The sequence below is a fragment of the Mercurialis annua genome, linkage group LG7, assembly GCF_937616625.2.
Source record: "Mercurialis annua linkage group LG7, ddMerAnnu1.2, whole genome shotgun sequence".
NCBI lineage: Eukaryota > Viridiplantae > Streptophyta > Magnoliopsida > Malpighiales > Euphorbiaceae > Mercurialis > Mercurialis annua.
This window is the reverse complement of record NC_065576.1, coordinates 44,697,235-44,724,272: the sequence shown is the minus strand read 5'-3', so window position 1 is coordinate 44,724,272 and position 27,038 is coordinate 44,697,235. Positions and strand designations below refer to the sequence as shown.

General features: G+C 32.0%; 2 protein-coding genes across 3 annotated transcripts; both read left to right on the top strand.

The window, feature by feature from the left end:
• Positions 1–7,992: 7,992 nt before the first annotated feature.
• LOC126657404 (glucose-6-phosphate 1-dehydrogenase 1, chloroplastic) lies at positions 7,993–11,842 on the top strand. Of its 2 annotated transcripts, none has more exons than XM_050352081.2 (10): positions 7,993–8,358; positions 9,213–9,409; positions 9,498–9,592; positions 9,677–9,791; positions 9,925–10,130; positions 10,207–10,356; positions 10,451–10,571; positions 10,651–10,880; positions 10,994–11,194; positions 11,271–11,842. In XM_050352081.2, exons 1-10 carry the CDS (start codon positions 8,148–8,150, stop codon positions 11,524–11,526), a joined length of 1,782 nt encoding a protein of 593 aa, XP_050208038.1. In that variant the 5' UTR covers positions 7,993–8,147; the 3' UTR covers positions 11,527–11,842. The 2 variants fall into 2 exon arrangements, with proteins under 2 accessions (XP_050208038.1, XP_050208039.1); XM_050352082.2 differs by having other exon boundaries at positions 7,994–8,358; positions 9,216–9,409.
• Positions 11,843–23,001: 11,159 nt separating this feature from the next.
• Positions 23,002–27,038, top strand: LOC126657405 (transcriptional regulator STERILE APETALA). Its single transcript, XM_050352083.1, has 2 exons — positions 23,002–23,384; positions 25,511–27,038. The coding sequence occupies exons 1-2, from the start codon at positions 23,145–23,147 to the stop codon at positions 26,636–26,638; spliced, it is 1,368 nt and encodes a 455-aa protein (XP_050208040.1). The 5' UTR covers positions 23,002–23,144; the 3' UTR covers positions 26,639–27,038.

Here is a 27,038-nt window from a genome sequence, read left to right as displayed (position 1 = left end):
TGAACATAAGCCACCGGAGCGTTTCTTTGCATAGGAGCGACTTGTTTCTTGAGAGCATCCACTTGAGCTTGAAGCGAAGCATTTGCGGCTTTTATGGACTCCATCTCCCTCACTTGATCAAGAGTCATGAGTGACTTTTGAGTAGGTGGCGCTCTTCTTTCCATAGGACCCCAAGTACTACTAACCACGGCCAATTTCTCCACCAATTCAAGGGCTTCCTCATAGGTCTTTTGCATAAGTGAACCCCCCGAAGCCGCATCGATAGTAGCTCGGGTAGTGACATTTGTCCCATCATAGAAGATTTGTATAACATGCTCTCTATTGAGCCGATGATGGGGTACACTTCGTTGTAAATCCTTGAACCTCTCCCATGCCTCATGAAGTGACTCTCCTTCAAATTGGACAAACTCAAGTATGTCTTTAGTCAACTTTGTAGTCTTGCCATGAGGGAAATATTTGTTAAGGAAGGCTTGAGCCAACTCCCTCCAATTGTGAATGGACTCATTAGGTAGAGAGTGCAACCAAATGCTAGCCTTGTCCCTCAAAGAAAAAGGAAACATCCTAAGCTTAATTTGGTCCGCCGTTATCCCATGAAGCTTGAATGTGTTTAGAACACCCAAAAACTTGGCGATATGCTCATTAGGATCCTCATGACTCAACCCAAAGAAGGCACAACGATTTTCCAAAAGTTGAATGGTACTCGGCTTGATCTCAAAAGTTGCCGCTTGAACCGGCATTGCGAAGCATCCAAAAGTTGCATTGTCCACATCCGGCAAGAAAAACTCACCCAAAGTTTGTCTTTGTTGGTTTGGCACTTGTACGTGCGCTTGGGGTCGATCAACCCTTGGGTGGTCTTGTTGCCTTGGTCGGTTCACATTCCCTAATGGAGGAGCGGGTGGATATTGTTGTTCCCCTCCATCCATTAGAGGATTGAACCTCCCCTCTTCATCATAATTGTTTCCCTCGTTATTCATAACTTCGGGTATACGGGCTCTTCTTCTTACACCTCTTTCGTAGTTACCGAGGTTATCTTGGAACGGTTCTAGTGGTAGATTTGCTCGTCGCGTATTGTGCATACACAAAAATCAAATTCCCTACACAAACAACAACAAGAAAACCGAGTGTAAACCACGAAAGATAATTAATAACAATAACCCAAAAACAGAAAATAACGCTAACTCGACCGAACAATAACTAATTTCAATCAATCAATAAACACTCGTCACTCCCCGGCAACGGCGCCAAAAACTTGTTGAGAAAAAACCCAACTTGTAATAGAGTGGACCTAAGTCCGAGTTATCGATCCCACAAGGAGTGAATTCAAGAGTGATTAGCGATGAGAATGAACTTAGTTGCGATTCAATTCGTTTAGCAAGAGAATAAGTATTTTTTTCTTAATTAACCAATCAACCAACTACTAAAAACTAATGCTAATTTAGGAATTAACAAATTACTAATTTTAAAGAAACGAGTAAACGCTATAATAATTAACGAAATTCAAGTGATAAAGAGGTTTGGGAGCTAATAATCCTCCTAGGTCATGCAATCAAGGGTATCGGGTTTAGGGTTCTAAACGAGGGCCGAGCGTTCTAAGATCGCAACTCCCGCTCTCTCGAGCCTCTAAGAGCTACAAAACCACGACTAAACGAGCTTAACCTACTCTCGTAGCACTAAACGCAAATAGAGGCAATTAACAAATAATTCACAACTCATAGGCCACCTAATTACTAACCCACTCTCATGGTGTTACTAATTAAGTCTCTAATTAATCAAATCCAACTAATAAACCCTCTCTCAAGGTGAGAATTAATTTAAGAACAATACTTAGGTAGCTAATCTAAGCAAGCTTTAGGCTCCTTAATTAGAACAATCAACACAACCCCAAAACCCTAACCCAATCATACACAACTAAGATTCAAATTAACCCCCAAACATGGAGTTTAGCCAACCATGGTGAAGATAACAGAAATTACTAATTTATCAACAAACATTAAGCATCTATTACCATTCATAATGAGTAAAAGACAATTACCTTAAGTAGAGCTTGTGTGTAAATAAGAGTAGTCACTAGATAATGAAGCTTGAAATAATAATAAGACTTGTAGTAGAAGAAAAATCATAAAAGAAACTAAAATCTGGAAATTACTTCATAAGAACAAATAAGAACAATTGTAGATCTACAAAAGGAAATAAAAAGTACTATATTTGGATTTAAAATAAAAGTGTAGTGTGTTTTACCCTAAAAACATAAAAGGCCTTATATAGCCAAGCCAAAAGAGGCTAAATGACAAATCCACTAGTACAAAGGTTTGACCAAAAGGGGAAAATGGGCCCACTAGCACACGGATCCAAAAAGATTTTCTTCTCCAGGTTTCCTTCATGTCTCGATCGAGAAGCCTTTGTGAGGGTGCTTCTCGATCGAGACCCTATTTTTAGGTAGCTCTCGGCTTCTTTTGGAGACCTTGGTCTCGATCGAGAAGCTTAGAACAGGGGCCTTCTCGATCGAGACCTGCATAAAAAGTGGCTTCTCGATTTGAAAGCCTTTGTCTCGATAGAGACCTTGGTAAACCTTGGGTCTCTTTCAATCTTGCGTCCTAACTTCCGTCTTCTAGATTTCTTTGATACTTCGCCCTTTATTGATCAAAAACCTTCATAATCGCTCTGATTACCTGAAATTGCACGCACACGTAATAAGGCATACAATTGCTTTAAAAACGCATATAAAACGTTCGAAGCGATGCTAAAAAGACTCGAACCGATAGGAGTATTCCACTCCTATCATTAGACAGGGTGACCCGCTCTCGCCTATGTTGTTTGTTCTCGCAGTTGAAGGTCTGAAAGCCTTGTTTGATAGAGCGGTTGCTGTTGGCTTGATTGATGGAATCCATGTGGATGGATACTCGGACCCGATTACTCTCCTTCAATTTGCGGATGATACTCTTCTTTTTTTGCCAAATGACTTGGAAATGGTCAGAAACTTACTTCGTATTCTTCGATGTTTCGAGTTAGTTTCAGGGCTTGAAATCAATTACCAGAAATCTTCTATTATTGGCATTAATGTGGAAGATTCTGCTTTATCTGAAGCCTCTAGGATCCTTAATTGCAAGATTGAACAACTTCCTATTACTTACTTGGGATTACCTTTATCCCTTAAGCCAGTTAAAGCTAAGTCTTGGGACCCTATTGTCAGTAGTTTCTCGCAGCAATTAGCAGGATGGAAAGGTAAGTTATTATCCCCGGCTGGCAGACTAGTCTTAATCAAATCGGTTCTTAGTAGTTTGCCAGTTTACTATCTCGGTTCTTTTCTGATCCCGCAATCTGTGGCCCTTTCTTTAGAACGGCTAATGCGCAGATTTCTTTGGAATGGCTCGACGCTTAATTCAGGCTTTAGCAAAGTCGCTTGGCTCGATGTTTGCCTCCCATTTGAGCTTGGGGGATTGAATATTACTCCTCTCAGGATTAAAAATCAGAGTTTGCTTATTAAATGGATTTGGAAATTCATGCATGTTAACAATAATTCTCTCTGGTTCAATGTGGTCTCTTGTAGTTCGAGCATGGTTCATTGGTACGATATTGAGGATATCAATCCAAATTGTTTGTCTCATCTGTGGCGGGGTATACAAGTTGGTTGTGTGAAGAATCATTCAGTATGGGATATTTTCAAAAATGGGTTACACATGTCTTTGGGGAATGGCAAAACTATCAGATTTTGGTTAGATATTTGGAAGGGTTCGGCACCTCTTCATTCATCTTTTCCAGCATTATTTTCATTATCTTTGAAGAAGAACTCCTTGGTCTCTGATTTCTTTGATACGCAGAATAACAATTTTACCTTCACTTGGCGCCGTCGTCTTCGCATAGGGGAGCAGGAGCTGCTGTCTTCTCTTCAAGATCTGTTGACTCCAAGTAATTTATGTGTTGACAGCCCGGATATGCAGCACTGGTTCGGTAAGAATTCTTACACTCCTTCTGGATTTGTTTCTCACTATACATCAGCTTACTCCTCTACTCAGCTGCATTCGTATGGTCGGTTTTGGAAGTTCAAGGTTCCTCCTCGAATTCTGTTCTTTTTGTGGTTAATGGCTAGGGATAGAATTTCTTCTAACGCCGTCTTATTTCATCGAGGAGTTCTTTCCCTTAATCAACTTTCTTGTTTGATTTGCATGGAAGAGGAGACAAGTAGCCACATTATTATTCATTGTCGCTATGCTTGTGATGTATGGAATACAATTTTGAGATTGTGTCATGTGTGCTGGGTTATACCTTCATCTTTAAACATTTTCTTTGATTCGTGGAGTATTATTTCAAGCAAGAGATACCGCCCTTTGTGGCAAACTATTTGGATGTTTTGTGTTTGGGAATTGTGGAAAGCACGGAATAAGAGGGTTTTCAGACATGAGCAGACGGATATTGATTCTCTAGTTTTCATGAGAATTTGCAGAGCAGTAACTTATTACAAGGACAACCATGCCGGCTTTACATTTTCCGCTATGGATGTTTTCAGAAATTTAGATTTTTTCTGTAACTCTTTTTAGCTCTTTGAGCTTTTTTTGCCTATCTCTATTGTGGTAGAGCTTATATATCCATCATTTACCAAAAAAAAATAAATATAATTTTATCTAATTATTTAAAATTTAAAGAATTTTTAATATTAAATAAATTTATTTATATATAAAATATCCAATTGTGACTTGGGGAGTGTCCACACTTGTCCTTGTAGCTTGATTGTATGTTAGCCATTGACCTTTGAAATTTGAAGTTAATCTTGGAATTGCTTTACTACTAGTCAAATAAGTTTTTTGTTTTTGTAATTGCAATTTGGGACCGAGTCAGCGAGTCGTCTAATGAGTGTAACTGATCTAGAAAAGAATGAAAAATGACAGAAACAGGAGAGTAATTTTGGAATTTGGATTTTATAAAATTACCTTCAACAAGGGCACCATATAATAATAGTAGTTTGTTTAAGTGTCATAATAAATAAGTTAAAATATTCAAAGTACATATTAAATTGAATAGTAAATGAAACTAAGCTAAGAATATTGTTAACTTTTAAGTTAAATTAAAATTATTAGAGAATAAAAATATTATGTCAATTTTTAATCACTAAGCCAAAATACATACCTATTGCATAATCTCTTAACATGATGGAATTTCTTGGTTAAAATTTAAGAGGATTTATTTGTTGACTAAATTATTTCTAAAAATAGTTAATTAAAGAGTTTATCTATATATTTATGAAAACTATAAGGATTATTTTGTACTCCTCCGTCCCACTCTAATTGATAAAATAACTAAATTATAATAACCAATACAAACTAATAAATGACATAGATAGTTACTTTTATACCCCTCTATTGATAATGGAGCTAATTAATGCTATTAGTATATTAGTCAAATTCTCATTAAATATCCACCATTTTTCCATAAAAAATTTAAATTTAAATGAGAGTAAAATGGAAAGTTAAAGGAAAAAATTATAGTTATGTTAGTTTTGTCAATTAGAATGGGACACCAAAAACTCCATATTTTGTCAATTAGAATGGGACGGAGAGGGAGCATCTTTTTCCATAGTCTTGCTAGATAGTGTATATATGCAATGTTGAGAACAATGTAGTATTATTTATTTGAATTTTTTCATGAAAATAATTAACAAAATGATAATATTTATAAATGAATAAGATATGTTTTGCTTTATTTTGAAAGAAAAAAGAAAATCAAGGTCTTTCTTTATTATTATTTGGTCATGTATTTTATTTAGAAAATAAATCTAAAAATAGAAGTTTTAGTGCAGGTTTAGTTGCAATTGACTAGTTCTTCTGGGACGAACTGTGAGTTTGAAAGGTATGCATGCAGCTCGGAGTGGTTGGAAGGGACTTGCCTTGTACTTGCTTTCACATTTCTATTAACTACCATCGAGATTTCAGTTCTATTATATAACTAAATAACATTTCCTTTCTAAATTGATAAATAGTTTAGAACATATACAGGTTTAAAAAATTTAAATTTTCAAGATAAAATGAGTTAATACATGAAATAATATCATACTTGCCCTCATTTAATATAGTGGTAATTTTTATCTTTTTGAAATTTTTGTTGTCTTTCCAAAATATATTCTATAATTAATGAGCGTATATGAGACAATAAATTAATAAAGTAAATATCTAGGCTTATAATTTGAAATATAAAAAATTGAAATAGTGTCTGTCAATTTGGGATGGATTATTAATGAGTATATTAAAACTAAAAAATATAGTTTTAGTGATCTTCGTACCATTTGTATCTAATTAAAACTGAATTTTCATAACGACTTATATCAAAATAATAATATCATACTTGCCCTCATTTAATATAGTGGTAATTTTTATCTTTTTGAAATTTTTGTTGTCTTTCCAAGATATATTCTATAATTAATGAGCGTATATGAAACAATAACTTAATAAAGTAAATATCTAGGCTTATATTTTCATCAAAAAAAATATATAGGCTTATAATTTGAAACTGAAAAAATTGAAATAGTATGTGTCAATTTAGGAAGGATTATTAATGAGTATATTAAAACTAAAAATGTAGTTTTAGTGATCTTCGTACCATTTGTATCTAATTAAAACTGAATTTTCATACGACTTATATCAAAATAATAATATTTCACCACTGAACTGTAACTCAAATGTTATAACTTATAAGTGTTGCGCATCAATTTGCTAAGTAGTGAAATTTATTGCTCCCACAAGCGCTTCCTCTTCCGCTAATTATAGGAGGGAAAATCTCAAACTGAACTTATTTATGGTATAGTTTTGAAAATTTATCAATCTCTAGCTAGTTCTCTGAAATATGCACATCCCTAAAATTTGGATAATTGATTTTGAAACTTACTATACTATTCTCTTTATGTAGTCTGATTATCGAAATTTAAAACAATTTAATTAATTACCATTTTCACATAATTTTTAGAAATTTCAGCTGATTTATACTTATGTGGCTATCGGTTGTACTTTAATTTCCTCTTACATCTACTGTTTACCATGTCAATTTTCTTATTTTTCAAAATTTAAAATTTCAGATCACATAGGTGTAAATCTATTAGATTTTATTTTAAAAGCCGTCTAAATTACTGAAATATAATATAATAATTGATTTGTAATAGTTTAAAAAAAATTGATAATTAAACTGCAGAAAAAAAATTACCGTAATTTACAGAATCAATAACCCCCTAATTGCTTGTATCATCAAATAATAATCTTTAAGCAAGGACCATGTAGAAAGAATCTCTCATCCATGTCATTTTGATACTCTTCTTCCTTGAGAGCTCTTCTTATTATCTCTGATTCTCTGAGCTAGTGGGTTCGGCATACTACAAATCAAGATCCATGAGCCCATATGAAAACCTTAGCAAGATATAAAGCCCAAGCAACAAAATAAAGCCCAAACCACCTTGTTCTTGTTTGAAGAGTTTGTGTTGTGAAAAGCTGTAGTCCTACATTTTTCAAAATAAAAAATTTGGATACACTTTTCAAGATAAATTATGAATTTTAGATTGTTAATTATGATTTTTATTTTGATAATTGGGAAGAAAAAGCGCTTTCAGAAGGAATTGGACCCACAATCTTGACAATTTATATCCAACATTTATACCATTTGAATTACAGATCGTTGTTTCATTATATTTTTCTAGTGTGTGAAAGTAGTAAAATAGTGTATAACTTTTTTTAAGACGGAAGGAATTCTAATTATCAACATATAACTGGAACCTTTTTTATTTCTCTCAATTATGGAGGAAAAAAAATAGTTATAATGCAAGCAATTTCTTCAAATTGCCAGATTGTCCTTTATGTTCTTTTTTTTATAAAATTATCCTTTATGTTTATCAGCACTTGTTATCCAAAAAAGTGTAAATTGTAAAAAAAAAAAAAAAAAAGGAAATAATAACGAGAAAATGTAAAAAATCGTAGACCTCATATACAAAATCTTGAAACATTTGAAAAGCAGGTTCCATTAGCGGGTCTCTCAAGCAATGGATAAAAATCACATAACTTCTGATTTTTGTTTATCTTATTTGGTATTTTCTAAATACGATACTCATTCTTTAACTTATGATTCATCATCCTTGTAATTAATAATCTAATCTTCATTCATTAATCACACTAATTATGGCAATAAGTTTGATAAGTACTGCATGTTCATCTTCTTCTTCAACAACAACTAACTTATCTTCTTTCAAGAGTGAGACAAAATTTCTTACATTTTCATTTCCAAGAAAATTACGTTCGGCTACATGGGTATCTCAGCTTCATTCAAGAATCCATTTTTGCCTCAAATCTTCTAATGGGCATCCTCTAAATGCTGTTCCTTTGCATGATGGTATGTTCTTGATTTTTGTACTATAAGTTGTTCAATTTTTAGTTTTTCTAAATAATATTAGCCAATTTTAGTTTGGTTTATTGTAGTGGTGTTGATTAATACTGGGTTTGGAATGTCATATGTTAGGATATCATAGGCAATAAAATACAAAATTAAGCTCAAATATACATCAGAATTAGCTAGAGTGTTATTGTCTGTTTTCTCTAGTCTTGTTTATGAATTTATCAAAATCTACAATTAAAATGTTAGGTGTGTGGAAGAACTTTCATGTGTGATGAAAGATTTGTAATTATGGGTTATTCAATCCATACTCAGTATGCAGTCTTTTAAAATTTGATGTTACAACTTTACCTCCGCAAAGGTTTTATCTCGCCCGTGGAGATTAGTTCGGATGTGGAAGGGTTAAAAATGTCGTTTCGTAGTTGAGACTCGTCCAGAACACCTCATGTGCAAAATTATAATTCTGGTAAAATTTGAATACGAAAACCTATTTTAACATTGAGAGAACTAATCAATTTTAGTTAAATGGTTTCATAACAGTGGTTTACAATCTTACTCTGTATGATGATTGATGAGAGATCACATGGCTATACCTTTTAAAGTTAGAAACTACCCTCGTTTTTGGAAAAGTTCTTAGGCGAACCCTGTTTAGCATGTAATAGCCTCCATTGATTGATTGGAGATTTTTATCCAATTACGCCATGTGCCATAAGCGGAAAATGTTCATAATCCTATATGGTGAATTGATTATATCTATAGATTTATCCGCTTTTTGTGTATGTTCAATTTGTGCCATTCTTTTTTGTTTCTTTTGTTGTATTACTTAATTCTGATGCTTAGATGGTCATTTCAAGTAGGTGTGCTGGAAAATCATGTCGCTAAAGAACACATTGAACCTCCGAGGAAAGAGGAGCCATCTATCCCTAACTCTGGAGGTGAGAAAGTAGAGTCTACTCTTAGCATTACTGTTGTTGGAGCATCAGGAGACCTTGCGAAGAAGAAGATTTTTCCTGCACTTTTCGCTCTATTCTACGAAGATTGGCTACCTGAGGTAATACATATTGTTTCTATTTCAGATTAGTAATTAAACTCATAAATGGATGGCTGCTGACAAATTTCTATTTTGTGTGTGGTTTAAGAACTTTTCAGTATTTGGTTATGCTCGAACTAAGTTAACTGATGAGGAGCTACGGAACATAATTAGCCAGACTTTGACTTGCAGAATTGACAGGAGGTTTCATACATTGATAAACCATTTTTTATTAGTTTTACTTAGTTATTTGATCTTCCTTTTGTGCTAATCGTAGATTCGTAACAGGGATGATTGTGAAGACAAAATGGATCAGTTCTTGAAAAGATGTTTTTATCAGGGTGGCCAGTATAACTCTGAGGCAGATTTTGCAGAGTTGGACAAAAAGCTCAAAGAGAAAGAGGTAACGCGCGGCTTATGATACCTTGAGACTTTAGTAGGGAATCAAAAATTGAGAAACTTTGGCATTCTTTATGATTTTGTAGTTGAGTTGAGTCAATTGAGTGATGAGATTGGCATGAAATGTTCATTTTTAGGGTGGAAAATTGTCAAACAGACTGTTTTACCTATCAATCCCTCCAAATATATTTGTGGATGTGGCGAGATGCGCCAGCCGTAGAGCTTCTTCGACAAATGGGTGGACAAGGGTAATCGTTGAGAAGCCATTTGGTCGCGATTCAAAGTCATCTTCTGAGCTAACCAGATGTTTGAAGCAATATCTGACTGAAGAACAGATATTCAGGTTCAGTCTGTTTTTTTTGCTATACATTACATTTGTAATGTTTTTCTTAAAGTGAGAAGGTTTGTTTTTTTCTTAGGATTGATCATTATTTAGGCAAGGAGCTCGTCGAAAATCTCTCGGTGCTCCGATTCTCAAATCTTGTTTTCGAGCCTTTATGGTCAAGGAACTACATTCGCAATGTGCAGCTGATATTTTCTGAAGATTTTGGTACAGAAGGGCGCGGAGGGTGAGAAACACTCGGTACATGGTGGTAAATCATGATTAACTAAAATGTTTTTTAATGTATGAAATTCCTGAAACACTTTTGCATATTTGGTTAGCTACTTCGATAACTATGGAATAATACGAGATATAATGCAAAACCACTTGCTACAAATACTGGCATTATTCGCAATGGAGACACCCGTCAGCTTAGACGCCGAGGATATCAGAAATGAAAAGGTACTAATTTCGAATCAGAATCTCATTTTGATTCAAAATACTAGATTGAGTTGATGTTGATCTAGAAATGGTGATTCAGGTAAAGGTTCTGAGGTCAATGAAACCGTTGGATATTGAAGATGTGATAGTGGGGCAATATAAAGGGCATAGCAGAGATGGAAGATCATATCCTGGTTATACCGATGATCCAACGGTTCCAAAGGGTAGCCTTACACCAACATTTGCAGCAGCTGCTCTTTTTATTAATAATGCCAGATGGGATGGTGTTCCTTTTCTAATGAAAGCCGGTAAAGCTCTTCATACACGGAGGTACGTACAACTCTTATATAGATAGTCCGATTCTGTTCCATGCACACTCAATGACTACCTGAAAGAATTGGTGAAAATGGTTCTATGACCTAAATGTGTTTGTGATAATCCAGAGCAGAGATAAGAGTGCAATTCCGACATGTCCCGGGTAACTTGTATAAGAAGAAATTCGGAACTGATTTAGACAAGGCGACAAATGAGCTTGTACTTCGCGTGCAACCTGACGAAGCTATATATTTGAAGATCAACAATAAACTTCCTGGTCTTGGAATGAGATTAGATCGTAGCGATCTAAATTTGCTATACCGATCAAGGTAAGATGATCATAGAGATAGTATTGAGTGAATTGTAGTTGAAGTTGTTAGTTCAACTTGCTGCTTGAATTTGAAGGTATCCAAGGGGAATACCAGATGCATATGAGCGACTTCTTTTAGATGCGATTGAAGGAGAACGGAGGTTGTTTATACGAAGTGACGAGCTTGATGCTGCTTGGGCACTTTTCACGCCATTGTTAAATGAACTCGAAGAAAAGAAGATTGCTCCTGAGCTTTACCCTTATGGTAGCAGAGGTCCAGTTGGAGCACATTATCTTGCCGCCAAGCACAATGTTCGCTGGGGAGATCTTAGCGGTGAGCTTCATGAATAGGAATGAGCTCAGTATAGATAGTTGTAGATGATCGAAAGCTCGAGGAGGGGCCAGGGAACAGGATGGGCGGCTGCCCCCCAACCATCAGTCTCTGCAGTTGTCTTTAGTTGTTCTCTTACCCCTTATGTTATTATTTTCTCCTTTCATCGGCTCATGACACGCCTTTATTTAGTTACTAGCTGTATTTCCGCTCTTTTCATTTTCTGATTCCGCCACTGATTCAAAAGCATTTGAAGAATCTATGTCATCAGTAATGTATACTATTGTATATGTTTAAGATCACTAATGATTAAAATCTAAATCAGTTGTTCTCTTACCCCTTACATATACTACTGCATATGTAATATGCAAATGATCCCAATAGTATGTCTTTATTTTTATTTTTATTTCGAAAATATGTCTTTAGTTGTTCTCTTACAGTTACCCCTTATGTTATTAATTTTTTTTTGAGGAAATTATGTTATTAATTTTAGATACAGCATGCTTTTAAGTTATATGATACACATAAAATTATTATTTTAAGAACCGCACTGTTCGGTTCAATAAGTTTGACCATAAATTAGTGACACGTCCCATTTTTTCATTTTATAAAATTAGAAAAACGAATCAACCGGAATAAGTTTAGAAAAAACTGTCTGATAACTAGCAAACTATTGAACCGTTAAACAGTCATATTTTATGATCATTTAGTTTTCTAAGCAAAATTCAAAAACAAAAGGCCAAATCTTTTACAAAAGTTTCACAAAAATCTTGACCTTTTAATTTTGTCGATTTTGGCCAAAAACTGATTATTTGGTTTCACAAAAGTCCTGACCTTTTAATTTTGTCGATTTTGGCCAAAAATGGATTATTTGGTTTCACAAAAGTTTTGACCTTTTAATATATGTGCATGCCACATAGGCGTCACATAGGCAAATTGAAATCAAATTGAGAGTAGGCCACAATTGAAAACAAATAATTTGTTTTTGGCCAAAATCGATAAATTGAAAGGTCAGGACTTTTATGAAATTTTTATGAAAGGTTTGACCTTTTTACGATATTTGGCCGAAAAAGAATTATCTTTAGATTTTAAAAAAAATGTATAACTAAATTTTACTTTTTTATTTATTTACCTATATCTTATTCTTAACTTTTAATATGAAATTGAGGGAATTGTCATAGGAAGAAGAGCCCATTTATAAATATGGTTGTGGAAAGGTGGGCCTGGTTTGATAGGTGCAGTAATAGCAGTAGTAGTGATGCATCTGGTTGATACATAGATACTGCCACATTATAGAAACTAGACTAGCCTCATATATTAGCCCCTTAAAAGGGCTTTCATTCATTCCAAAACTAAATTACTCATAATGGTAAGTCAAAAGCTATTAAAATATTGAAAATATATGCCCTTTTTGATTTTTGGAATACAATTTAGCCCCCCAGTTTGTTTTATTTAACAAAAACATCCTTAAAATTTGTTTATTGAACAAATAAACCTTTACGTTAAAAATAGCATTTAACGGTACCACATGTCTTTAAGGAAAGATTTAAAAATGTCCTTAATATGTATAATATGTTTCAATTTAATCCTTTAAAAGATTTATATTAATAAAAAAATTAAATTAAAAGCCTGAATGGTATTTTTTCTTTCCTTTTAATTTAAAAAATTAAAATAAAAAAAAACCTTCGGCCATTGAAGGTCGTAGCCTGTTCTCAGGTGAGAATAGACCTTCGTCTGTACTTTACCTGAGAACAGACGAACGTCTATTTACTACCTGAGAACGTGTCATGTCTGTTCTCAGGTGAGAATAGACAGTTTGTTCTCACATCTGAGAACCGAAAGTCTATTCTCAGGTGAGAATAAGCATTTGTTCTCACTTAAAAATAAACCAGTGCCGCGGTTGTTTTCGGATCGACTGTGGTTTTAGGACCGGCGGTAGTTTGACCCATAGTGGTTTTGAAATTGCGGTGTTTTTTAAAAAAGGCCGGCGGTTTTCAGAATAGGTTCTAGTTGAATTAAAATTGGTTTAATTATTTTTATCTGGGTTTTTATTAATTTAATTAGATATAATTAATTGGGTTTGATTGGTTTAATCATATTTTGATTAGTTTAATTGTTATTTTATTAATTGTGTTTTGATTGATTTAATTAGATTTGATTGTATTTTATTTGATTTAATTGGGTTTAGATTGATTTCATTATAGGTTTTTATTAATTTTAATAAAAATGTTAATTAATTAGAGGGGGTGAAAATATGTTAATTTTTTTATAAATATAAAATTGATAAATATTTTAAATATTTATTTTATTTTGAACCTTTTTTTTAAAGACACGTCATTAGTTAACGGCAATATAGACGAAGAGACTTTTTTGTTCGATAAAAAAACCTGGGGGACTGAATTGTACCTCAAAAATCAAAAAGGGCTGAACTGTTTTTTTGAAAAACCCTTAAGGGTTATTTTATGCCTTATGCCATTTATATATATTTTTGACTTTTATACTAATATTAGTTATTTGTAAAAAAAATCCTATATCTTTATAAATAATTTAAAATCCGACTTTCCACATTCTACATTCTAATTTTTTATTTTTTTATTATTTGACAGTCAATTTTATATTTGGTGTCATTTTATTTTAGAAATCTCTAGAATAAATATTGTTTAATGAGATAAAATACTTTCATTTTATGTCATAAAATATTAAAAATTGAGATGCCGAAAATTTAACTAAATATACTTTAATAACATTATGTAAAGTTATAAAAAAATGTAAAGTTAATTGGATTTTAATTATGAAATGCATTTTTAAGATTTCTATTCGAGTCAGATATGTTCGTTACGGAAGGTGAAATTCTAATTCCAATTTTAAACAACTAATATGAGTATAGTTTGAACCCACGACTTCATTTAAAATAGGAAAAAGGATCATTCATGCCTTTAAGGTTTGGGGTTTGGATCAAGTAAGTCTTCAACGTCCGGAAAGGTTCACCCATACCCCCAACGTTTGTAAAAATGAACAATCAGACCCCTCTGTTTAACACCGTGTCACTCTCTTAAGATTCCGTTAGTGTGATCCTATGTGGCAGAGATAAAAGGATCATTTATGCCCTTAAAGTTTGGGTCCGGAATCAAATGAGCCCTCAACGTTTGAAAAAGGTTCACTTATACCCCTAACGTATGAAAAGGTTCACTTATACCCCCCAAACGTTTGAAAAAATGAACAATTTGGCCCCCAGTTTAACTTTGTATCATTACTTTTCAAACTCCATTAGTATGATCCTACATGGCTAATTTTTAGTCTTTTCCATTAATTTAATCATAGGCGACCGGCGTCGAATAATTAATAGGTAATAATTATCCGCTATAATTGAAGACGATTAAATGTAATTAATAATGAAACGTACACTATAAAAAATCAGTTTATTTATCTTCTTCATGTATTTCGATTCGTCAATTACATTCCTTCAAAAATTAGAAACCCAACAATTATATAAAGTTTAACTAAAAGGATAGAGGTTGCATTCCTTTTTATTTGGCGTTTCCGGCTAGTTTCATCAAATAAGATACAGATTAATGAAGATAATTCCTTATTCCATTGTTGGAGAAGGACAGTCTATCGATTTAGCTCGGTCTTGTTATAAAATGACTCTGGACTATTGTTGCTGAGAGAAAGACTGTCACCATAGAGAAAATTTTGCCGGTAAAATTTAGTCATGTAGGATCACGCTAACGGAGTCTGGGAAGCAATGAGACAATGTTAAACTTGGGGCATAACGGATCATTTTTTAAACGTTAGGGGCATAAGTGAACCTTTTTCAAATATTGAGGGTTTATTTGATTCCAGACCCAAACCTTAGGGGCATAAACGATTCTTTTATCTCTGCCACGTAGGATTACACTAACGGAGTCTTAGGAGCAGTGAAACGGCGTTAAACCGAGAGGTCTGATTGTTCATTTTTACAAACGTTGGGGGCATATGAGTGAACCTTTCTGGACGTTGAGGGTTTACTTGATCCAAATCTCAAACCTTAAGGACATGGATGACCCTTTTTCCTTTAAAATAGAAAACTATTTTATTAACTCATATGCGTGTTTGAATTAAATTAGTTTATATTTATATAATATCAATACATTTGTATTGATTCGAGAATTATTATTATTAAGAATAGATGAGCTTAGCGTGCTCTTTTTCCCATTTCCAGTCAAAGAAAAAGGACGACTCTGTAATATGGAGTCAACTTCTCTCTCCTTTCTGTGCGCTCTCCCCTCCAATTTATTAGAAGTTCAGTTTTAAGTTATTTTTTTCTTTTCACTTTAAATCTTTTGATTTAATTAGTTGAATAACACAAAAATAAATTAAAGCACAGCTAGGAAATATTAAATATTAGTGCAAAAGTGATGTAGTTATTGATTATTTTAATGTTTAATTTTAAATATGATTCACTATCCAAAAGTATTAAATTTTGGTGGTATATTCTCTACCATGAATAGATGAAAACCGTAAATTTTAACGTTTAAAATGATTGTAGGGTAAATGATAATTGAAATTCAAAATATCGCATCTTAAAAAAATTACGAAGAAAATTATTAATTCTCACAATGATTAAAAATTTGATTTAAAGTTGTTTATATTAAATTGTTTATTTATTTAATGGCGATACGATCAATCAAATATTTTATCAAATTGTTTGAAAAAAAAAGGTATGCACACTTGAAGGTTGGTAAAAAAAGTTTCATCTTTTAGTTTTTAGCAATTTTTTTATCTAAAAGTATATTTTTTTATCATCAATCGATGACAATTTGACAATTTTATATGAACGAACAATGCAGAATTATGGCGTTGGATCAAAAATTATAACGAAAATAAAATAAAAGGTGATGTGTTTTTATCAACTTTCAAATGTGGTGCTTCAAATGTTAAAAACATAAATTGTATAATATTTTAAATAAACACTAATTTGTATCAATTACTAACATTATTATTCTAAATTAGTGACTTTTATGGTATGATTTATAGTAGGCTTAATGGTAAAAAAACCCCAAACCTTTACGACTTGTTGCAATTATATCCAAACCTTTTAATTTTTGCAATAATATCCAAATTGCATTATTTTGTTGCAATAATATCCAAATTGCACTTTTATGTGATTTTTTTTGAGTTTTTTGCCATTTTTTGGGATTTTAACTATATTATCATACATCAAAACATGATAATAGCCTAATATCTTAATTGAAAACAACAAGTTTAGCCATCAATTTGACTATTATTGCTACAAAAAATGCAATTTGGATATTATTGCAACAAAAAAATGCAATTTGGATATTATTGCAAAAATTAAAAGGTTTGGATATAATTGCAACAAGTCGGAAAGGTTTGGGTTTTTTTTACCATTAGGCCTTTATAGTATTAATTTAGCATGCAAGTACCATGGAATGACTAACATTCTAATTACATATTTATTTGGATTACTAGTTAATTTTTCAGTATTTGAGAGTTGTGAAAGGTTAAAAATAAAAGGGTGTTTTGCATGAAAATTAAAAAAAAATCAGCCTTGAGTTTTGCTTGCATCAAGTCTCTAAAAGCTTAAATTATTTCATTGGAAACTTGTAGTATTGGTTTCTTTTGAATTCTCTTTTGATTTTTGAAAATTGTAATTCTCTTGTTGCATTTTTTTGTCGTTCATATCCTTGTGGATAATTGGAATATAATTATAATCTACCAAGAAAAAAGTTGCTTGGACACAAAAGAGGTAAATAATTACCACTGAAAATTAAGATATTATCTATAGAGATTCTAATCTATCCAACAAATTGTACTTACAGCTTCATAATCATCACAACTGATATTTGCCCCTCGGACATGAAACCACTCCAAATCTCTGCTCTTCATTTTGTTTTGTCACGTTTTTCTCCTACATAATTAAAGGGTAAAACAATTTGGTAGTGATTCTTTTTTATTAAATAGCTATTAATAGAAACAAAAAATGAATCTAAATTTTACATGTGGTTGTATAATTTTATATTTTATTTAATAATTTATTTGCAGTTTTTTTTTGTTGAACCATAAACTTATACACACATCAGTTCCGCTATCAATTCAATTTTTAAAATAATGTAATCGAGTGTTAGCTTTTGATAGGGCTGGCGACGGCCCGGTTTGGTCCCGGAATCAGCCCGGTTAAATTCAATTTGAAACTGTTTAAATTTAAAATTAGGCTAAAAATAGTCTAAAATTGGTCAATTCTAAAATTGGAATAAAACCAATGAAGAATCGGGAGGCAACCTATTTCGGGACGCATTAATAAATTTTTAGAACTGTAATTGCTAGTTCTAGGTTTGGAACCGGCGATTCTAAACCAAATTAAAAAATAATTAAATTACTATTATATAAAAAAAATAACTAATTAGCAAAAATTGTTCTTCTTTCTATATAATGCTATAAATTTACCCTTTTTAGTAATATGAATATATCTTATTAACTATACAAAATTAATTACTAAAATTATTATTATTTTGGTAATACTAATCACTAAATATCCTTTTTATATCATGATCATATCTTATCATATTTATACCATTACTGAAATTTTATAAAATTATGAATCGGCAGTTTTGAACTGTAATATCGATTTTGAATGCTAGCCTTTGAAATTGTGGGATTGTCTAGTAAAGTGGTAGCCAATGATGTATTTATATATTGGGGTTTATTAGGGATTTTCAAAACGTTAATAATGCAATGCAAATTTGTTTTCTAAAAGGCACACTCACTCATACATGCCGCAGGTGGATAGTATTATTAGGTTCATGAATTGTCCTCAATTCTCAAATTATATAGGCAAAAGCTATTGTAAGGTTCCTATATTTTACCATTTTTAGTCATAAAGTTTCTTTTAAAAAAAATTATCTTTTCAATTTCATTATTTGCCAAACTTTAATTTTTATGTCTTTTTTATGACTAAAAAAATTATAAATAGACGGACTAGTAAGACACAAATAAGGGCAAAATTCGGCAAATATAATAATTGAAAAGATAACTTTTGAAAATAAAGGACTCTTGAATAAAAATAATAAAGTGCAAGAGCTTCAAAATGAATTTAGCCAATTATATTACTATTACTTTTTTTTTTGGTTTGATATTGAATGAAGCAAGAAAACAGGCACATGAGGAAATCTCGTTTTGACCTTTATTAGTAGAGTGAGGTGCGAGGTCCCCCACCCCACACCTGGGGGTACAAATACCTCAATTTATGTACTTCCCCACTTCCTTCTTTTCCCCATGTACTTAGTCCCCACTTTCATTTTTCGCATATTTAATTTAGATAAAATATTTTGGAAATATTATTAATTAATAAATACGAGTAATTAATTATAAACAAATTAGAACATAGTAGTAATCTATACGCATAAAAGATGTGCTTAGATTTATTATAATAGTATTTGATTATAAAAAGATTAAAATGTAATAATCTCTGTCCATATAAAATGTGTTCAGTTTCAACCATAATCTATACCTAGTACTAGTTGATATGTAATTTAACTCTCATACTTATAATTTTTTTGTATTTGTGTTATTTTCGCAATGTGAAATTATATTTAACACTTCTCTTCAATTGCAACCATGACTAAACATCTGTTTGTCACTTGAAATTATAACTCCTAATTTTTTTAATTTAATAAACACCAGTAATACCAGATTGGATCGCTGAAAAATAAATATCAATACAAACAACCAGAAAATTAAGAGCTTAAATCAGACCTGCTCTAATATCATATTAAAGATATAATGGATTAAGATAAGAATATTTAATTATAAATGGATTAGGATATAATAATTCACATGTATTTGATATATGTTTAGATTCAACCATAACTTAATAACTAGTTAATAGGTTGTTAAACCCTTACACTAGTAATTAGATTAATTATATTGCATATAGATTAAATACTTGTTCATCTATACCAATTTAGATTTGAAATAACCTTTTAATCAACTAACAAAATAATAGCAAACTTAACTCAACTTATAACAACTTCGCCAAACAAATACCAATTTAATCAAAACAAAACCAACGTATTAGAAATATTAAAACAGTCCTAAAACAACTCTTAGGTAGCCACTTAACATCCTAAGTAACGATTCAATTAAACTAAATAAACCATAGCAAATCAAGTTTGTAATTTAACAATTAGACCACCAAATCATTGAACACCTAAAGTATCACTTTCAAATTACTAAATCAGCCCTAGTAATATTATTTCCAGCCATATTAAACAAATCAAAAACAACAAATTAATCTTAGTAAATCCACAATTTGACACGCCTCTTAGATCTAGCCAATAATTTCAACATACCCAAGGTAAAGCCAATAACAACAAGAATATACAACCTTTAACAATTATATTCAGATTTAAATCAAAGTAAAAACAGAATTTTACATGTCAAATCATCCAAAGTGTTAATCTAGCACAAACCTAATAATCTTTTTAAAGAAATAGGATCACATACCTTTAGATTAGACAAAGAGGATCAAAATCCAGAATTTAATTATTCCAAATCAGCCTACAAACATAGGTAACAAAAAGCTTGAATCTACAAAGATAGAAATGAATAAACTACATATTCAACCACAAATAAATGATGAAAAGACTTACCAACGATCAAAATAGGACAACGAAATGTTAGGAAATGATTTAGATCCAAGCTCTAGCCGTTTTAGGTTTTCAAAAACCAGTGAAAAGGGTTTTAGGTTGAATAAGGTGATATTTATATAAAAATATGGAACTGAACAGTGTCGCGTCGCGCCCGCGACCTACCTATCTCGCGTCCGCGACCTACCTATGTCGCGCCCGCAAAAAGTTTTTGCCTAGGAGGAAAAATTCAATTTTTGAGTTTGAACTTGGGATCACCCCGGAAGCACGAACCACACCCAATACGTTTAGGAACAAGACATAAAAGGTATAGAACCCTCAAATCATGATTTCAAGTAATCAAACCAACTTAAACGAGTCCAAAGTATTTCGTAAACTTTAACGAAACTAGTCAAAAAATACGGGGTATTCTAGATAAATAACACGAAATGCAGAGAAAAAGAGAGAGAGTCGTATTGGTATTCGAATGGATTTTTGTTTTGGCTTGAAGTTGATTAAGAAGTTTGAAAATTTGATTCAAACAAATGGAAACACCTAATTGTTGATCATAAAAATGGTGATGTACTAATTTTGAGTTTCAGACGCAACTTTTAAACTTGAATTTTAATTTGGAGTAACCTGAATCAGATTAAGGGATTGGATGAGGTTCTTTTTGTAATTGTGTACTGCCCATGTGAATCGAAGTTGACCTGAGCAGCACCTTTGTTTCTATTTTTTATTTGATTATGAATGAATTATATGTAAACTAACGGTTTACTAATCATTTGCTGAGCATTGATTCAAAAGACAAATCCTATTAGATTTGAGCAATGAATTACCAATAATTTTGTAGTAAACTGTTTATAAACCATTAGTAAATCATTAATAAACCGATAGTAAACTTATAAAAAAATTATTTTTTGTATACCACGATAAACTTAAATTGTACATGTTTTGCTGAAACCGTATTTTTGCAAATAAAAACCGTATTTTTATAATATTTTTAATCTTTTAAGAATATTTTGCTATTTTATGGATTTTTGTCAAAAAAAAAAAGAACTCTTAAATCTTCTCCCCTCACTATAAATAAATGATTCTTTATGGTATAATTTTAGTTTTTATGTTATTATTTTCTATGCATTTGATTTTCTACTTATATGGTATTTTTTCTCTCCATATGCTAGACTATCTCGTCCCAACTGCTGGATCAACAAATTTGGAATATCTAGAGTTTTGTTTTTGGAAGATCAATCACTGATTTGAAAATTATACAGCTAGTTTATGTCCATTTAGTATTTTCTTATTGCATATTTTTAGATATGTAACTTATTTCATCAACCAGGTTAGATCTATTTATGATTTAGTTTTTTTTTCCAGATTTGTAAATAGACTGTTTCGGGTAGCACTTTAAGTATCTGAAATACCCTATGGCGTTGTTATCTACCCCCATGCTGTGACTGAATTTGAGACTTGTAAGCCATTCAAGACTTTTGTAGTTGATTTTATTATTAAAAAAAACTAGTCAAATGTCATAATTGGATTTAAATTTTTATAATCAATAGTATTTTTGTTATGAATTAAAAAAAATTATACCAAAAGTTGGAGATAGCATTTGATACAAAACTCAAAGCAAAGAAGAAGATAATTAATGAAGTAATTAAGATATGTTTAAAAATATGTAAGAAAGTACAAATTTTACAAGTTGTTGGGGTGAGGAAATTGTACGTGTTTAAGAGCACATAAAAACACAATGTCAAAATGAAATGTCCAACAGTTTCTTCTATGTTTCTCTACTCACTCTTCCTTTGCTCCCGCCGTCTTTGCAGGGCGGGAAACCTTCCAAAACGCAATCACCACCACTCATTTATACTACTATATGATAGTACTAATTATTTAAAATAATAAACAGATGAAAATTTTATTTTAATTTATAAAATTTGGTACTTCAGCTTTTATTTCTAATGAGAAACGGTGTACCCCAACCCAAATGATATTATTTGTTGTATTAAAAAAACAATTAGTGATGTTCTTTTATCCTTCAATAAGGCATTACCCATATGCATTATATTTTTTGTTCTACTCTCTATTCTCTTTTCAATGTTATTTTCTAATAAAATATATACTAAAAAAATAATTTAAATAAAAAAATATTATATATAAAATATTAGAAGTTAATATAATAAAAAGTATCAACAATAGATTTATGTAAAATTTAACATTTTTAAATAGTTGAAAGTGAGTATTACAAGATAATAGTATTTAACTTATCTTTTGAATAATTCTAAAAGAAACATTTTATTATAATTTTATTATATTTTTATAAATTTTCACTTATACAAATTCTCTTTATATCAATCTAAGTAACTCTTTGTTTATTAATTTCTGTCTCAAATACCTTTCAATTTTTAATAAAATTATAATTTTCATATTGATAATTTTTAATATTATCTTTATTTAAAATTATTATTTATTGCTGTTATTTTAAAAAGTGAATTACTCATAGGTTAGTAAGAGCATATTAGAAAAATAAAAATAAAATAAAATATTAATTGTGTTTTTTCAGACCGTGTAAAAATAAGAAATAAACAATTCTTTTATAAAAGAATTGTACTAAATATATATATATATATATATATATATATATATATATATATATTATCACTAGTGCCTACCTTATAAAGATGGATGAAGAATATAATATTAATTTTATTTACTCTAAACATATTATATTTAACCATTAAATTGAAATATAATTTAAAACACTTTTAATTTAAAAAATACAAATATTTTTAGGAATAATAAATTTAAAATATTACTATATAAAAAAAACAAGTATGAATATTATATGCATCTCCAAAAACACTCTTTTGGGACCCTCAAGTATGCGTCTTTATCTAGGCCTTTTTGTCCTTCCTTCTCACTTTTACACACCCCCATACCTTCTTCTTCTTTCTTTATTTCCTTCTTCCATTGATTCATAATTATTCAACTCTCATCAATTTATAAATTTAATGTCTTCATCCTCCTCATCCTCCTCCTCATCATCATCATCTGATAACGGCAATGGCGGTTACGGTGCACGAAGAGGAGGCAATGACTACGAAGGTCCATCAAGAACCCGTCCCCGTGCCGCCATTAATGAAGTCTGGCCCGAACCATTTGTCGAAGCTCTCGCTACTCAGGTCGCCATTGATGCCTCTCGCTTCGTCGGCCGTCTCGCTGCTGCTCAAGCCCTAGCCAATGTTTTTCAGGTCTGTCCTTTTTCTTGAATCTGTTAGCTTAGCACTGATGTAGGCAATAGAATAGAATCGTTTTGACAGTACAGAGATATAAAATCTTGGTCTGGTCAAACTTCTGTTTTGAAATATAATGCATATAATATAAAATGGTGACATGTTATAATGAGTTGGATGTGAATGGGCATCCAAGAAGAAAAAACTGCAAATTTGGAAGCAAGTATTTTTTTGATGGGTCCATAAATTTTAAACTCTTTTTTAGATATTTTATATGTTTTGGTATTATTATAGATTAATGAGTCTATTTTTGTACAATATTTTTTTTGCCAAATCTTGAAGAAAAGGACTTTTTAAAGGTTCAACTTTCCCTTTCTTGGCATGATCCTTTTTCAAGTTGTTCTACAATTCTTTGCCTTTTTGACTCAACTTTCTTGTTTCTCCATACAAAATCTACATTTACAATAACTAAAATGTGGATCAAACACTCATTTTTCTTTTCACATTTGCTTGATTTAAGGAATGCTAAAAATACGTATTGCGTTACAACCATGCAAAGTTTATTTGGATTCTTTAACAAACAAAACTAAGAATCTGCCAAAAGGGTGATATAAATTTATATATATCATTAAATTTAAAATAATACCAATGAGCTATAATTTAAATATTCAAATGAGATAGTCACCAAATATTATACTACTAACGTTGTTAATTTAATTTTTTCTGATGATATATTTTATTTAGAATAATTAATATTATCATAAAAACTAGAAATGGATTGGCATGAGTCAAAAGGCAGCATGTGCAAATGCCAAAAAGCACATGGAGCCCAATGCTGGTTTTATAAACTGATGTCTCCTTGTCACTTCACTGATAACACTTCTTCAGTTGGTGACTTCTTTTTTGTTTTTTTCTTTCTTCTTCTTCTTCATCTTATTTTCCATTTTTCTTTACATTTTCATATTCAAGAAATGACTCAAAACATTTTCTTTTTCTATTTTTAGTCCAATCTTCAGTCTTCCGAGTCAAAATTTGATTATATTATAAATTTCAGATGGTATAAATATGTGAAGAAATTGAGTCAAAGAAATAAATAGTATCAGAAAAAGGTAAGTTTAGAGGAAGATAGATATAGATTCGCTTCTTTTAACGAGACAACCCTTTCTTGGAAATGAAAGAAAGAGAAATCAAATATTATTATTATTATTATAGTATAATGTTTTTGTGGGAAGTCACGCTTCAACTTCCTATGTTTTTTTACATTTATATACATATGATATAAACTTAGGTTATGTTTTGTCATCTTCTTATTTTTTGCTTTATGTTCATCATGTTTATATATAGTTTTGTTTTGTATCATTATAGATGTACTTGGTAGTGTACTTAGGTTAAGAAAAATAATGAAATTACAAAAAAGATAGAGAGATGTCACAGTGGATTCCCTGATAGTAGGATGTAAATATATGAGATGGGTCTATGTTTTTTGTACTAGTTCTACTACATGTCTTTGTCTTTGCTAGTAGACAAAATTTATTTTCTTCATTGAAATAATAACACTTCTTACCTTTATTTAGAATTCTGACTGCTTCTGTGTTTCTGACATTCTGACCTCAAATACTCTTTTCTCTTGCCTGCCTCTAGTATCATCTGTAATTTCTATCGCCAGCTACTTCCATTGCTCTTTTTGTTTTTTTAAATAACGAAAATATTTTATTTGATCAAACATTAAAATATCATATAATATTAAAATAGTTAGAAATAAATTATCAGATATCTATTGATCTAACTGCAATAATTAATGATGCATTTTAGATAGAAGAATATTTTTATAATTAGTTGATAATGGTAAAAAAAATAAGTATTTTTTTAATTTAATTATATATTTCATGATAAATTATTATTTGTACAGGCAAATATTTTATCATCACAACTATAAAAAATGAAGTTTATCTCCTTTTATCTACTTTAATGATGTTAAATAAATTGTTTTTTCTCTCTATTTTTAATGTAAGATAACCTAACAATGAATATGTGTTGCTTTATTAATGTCCTGCTTTACTTGGTTATTGCATGTTATGCTACGTGCATGCATATGCATGGCCATCTTTACTTACTGTCTACGTGGTGCTTTACTTTCTCTTTAGGTTTGTTCCACGTGGCGAGCCATCTCACGCTCCGATCTCCTCTGGCACCGGCTAACTCGCAGAATATGGAATCGGATGAATCTCCTTCATGACACATGGCGTGAGGAGTACATCTACCGCCATCGGACGGCTAGAAACTTCCGCACTAGATCTTCATCGCACTTCACTCTACACTTTGATCCCTCTGACTTCGATGACCCTAATGATCCCGACGCGCTAATCTGTCGGTGTCTCGCACTTTCCGACCGCCACCTAGCTTGCGGGTTCGCAGACGGTGCTGTCCGTCTTTTCGACCTCCACACACTAACCCACGCGCGTACCTTCCGGCCGCAGCACCGAGATCGCATGGGCCGATTCTCCCGCGCCGTTGCCGGAATCGTCATCATCAACACGCGCTTAGTGTTCGCCAGTTTAGACGGGGATATCCACGTGGCAATCATAAACGGGAATACTTCTCCACGGAGGGTCCATTACGGTGACATGTTAACTGATGGAGTATTAATAGACTTTACAGGCCGTGGGCAGTGGTGGGTGGGCCTACACGCTGGAGTACCGGGCCGGGCCTTTCATATATGGAATGGAAACACAGAAGAGCTAACATTCGTAGGTGGGCTATTAACCGATCCAGACTCAGTAACGGGCTGGCACATGCTAACCGATTTAACCGAGTTACTAGGACGAGTCAGAATAACGAGTCAAGAAACAGCAATCGCAAGCACAAGTGCAAGAGTAATTTCATTTGATTTAAGAAACCAAGGGGTAATATTGGGAGAAAATAATAGAGGTGGATTTATAGTGAGTTGCTTTGACGCGTTCAACTCAGCTTACGTTAGCTTAGATAGCAGCGGAGTAGCTAGCGTGCGCAGGGTGGACAACTTAGAGGAAGAGATATGTAGATTCAACGTGAGGGTGCAGCGGGGAATAATCGGGTGTATTAACGGGGGATATGCACTAATGTGCGCCGGTGGGGTGATTAGGATATGGGAAATAGAGCAAAGAGGGGAATTATTGTATAGTTTTAGGGACAGGATAATGGGTGAGGTTAATGCAATGGTAGCAAACGAGAGACACGTGGCGGCTGCAGCATCGAGTGAAGGGACAATACATGTATGGGATTTTGGAGCATAACAAAGTACAAAAAGGGATTGTAACAGTAGTCAGTAGGTATGGTCATAGCAGAGTAGGACTCTTGACTTTTGATTAAGAAGACTAATAACTGACATTTTTTTGAAAAAGTTGAGTTTGACATGTGAAAAAGGGGAAAGATTGGATGTGGACGGGAGTACGATACGCTTTTTTGGGGGAAGTTTTTTAGGTCAAGATGGAAGTTTGACCTTTTTGGATATTTGGGTAATTATAGTGTTTAATTTGCAGTGGTATTTTGGAGATGTTTAGGGAATTTGGAATTGATGGGGAAAACATGTAAAATTAGGGGGAATGGAATTGAATTATCTCATTTAGTGGTACAATTTAGGACCTACTTACTATGTAATTCTTTCAATTTCTAAGTTTAAAAATTTAATTGCCA

Excerpts from the sequence above, each read along its gene's own strand:
- LOC126657404 (XM_050352081.2), top strand. The coding sequence starts at position 8,148 with ATGGCAATAAGTTTGATAAGTACTGCATGTTCATCTTCTTCTTCAACA. Across the intron at positions 9,410-9,497 it reads ACGAAGATTGGCTACCTGAG|AACTTTTCAGTATTTGGTTA; the intron begins GTAATACATATT and ends GTGTGGTTTAAG. Across the intron at positions 10,572-10,650 it reads AGGATATCAGAAATGAAAAG|GTAAAGGTTCTGAGGTCAAT; the intron begins GTACTAATTTCG and ends ATGGTGATTCAG.
- LOC126657405 (XM_050352083.1), top strand. The coding sequence starts at position 23,145 with ATGTCTTCATCCTCCTCATCCTCCTCCTCATCATCATCATCTGATAAC. Across the intron at positions 23,385-25,510 it reads CCCTAGCCAATGTTTTTCAG|GTTTGTTCCACGTGGCGAGC; the intron begins GTCTGTCCTTTT and ends CTTTCTCTTTAG.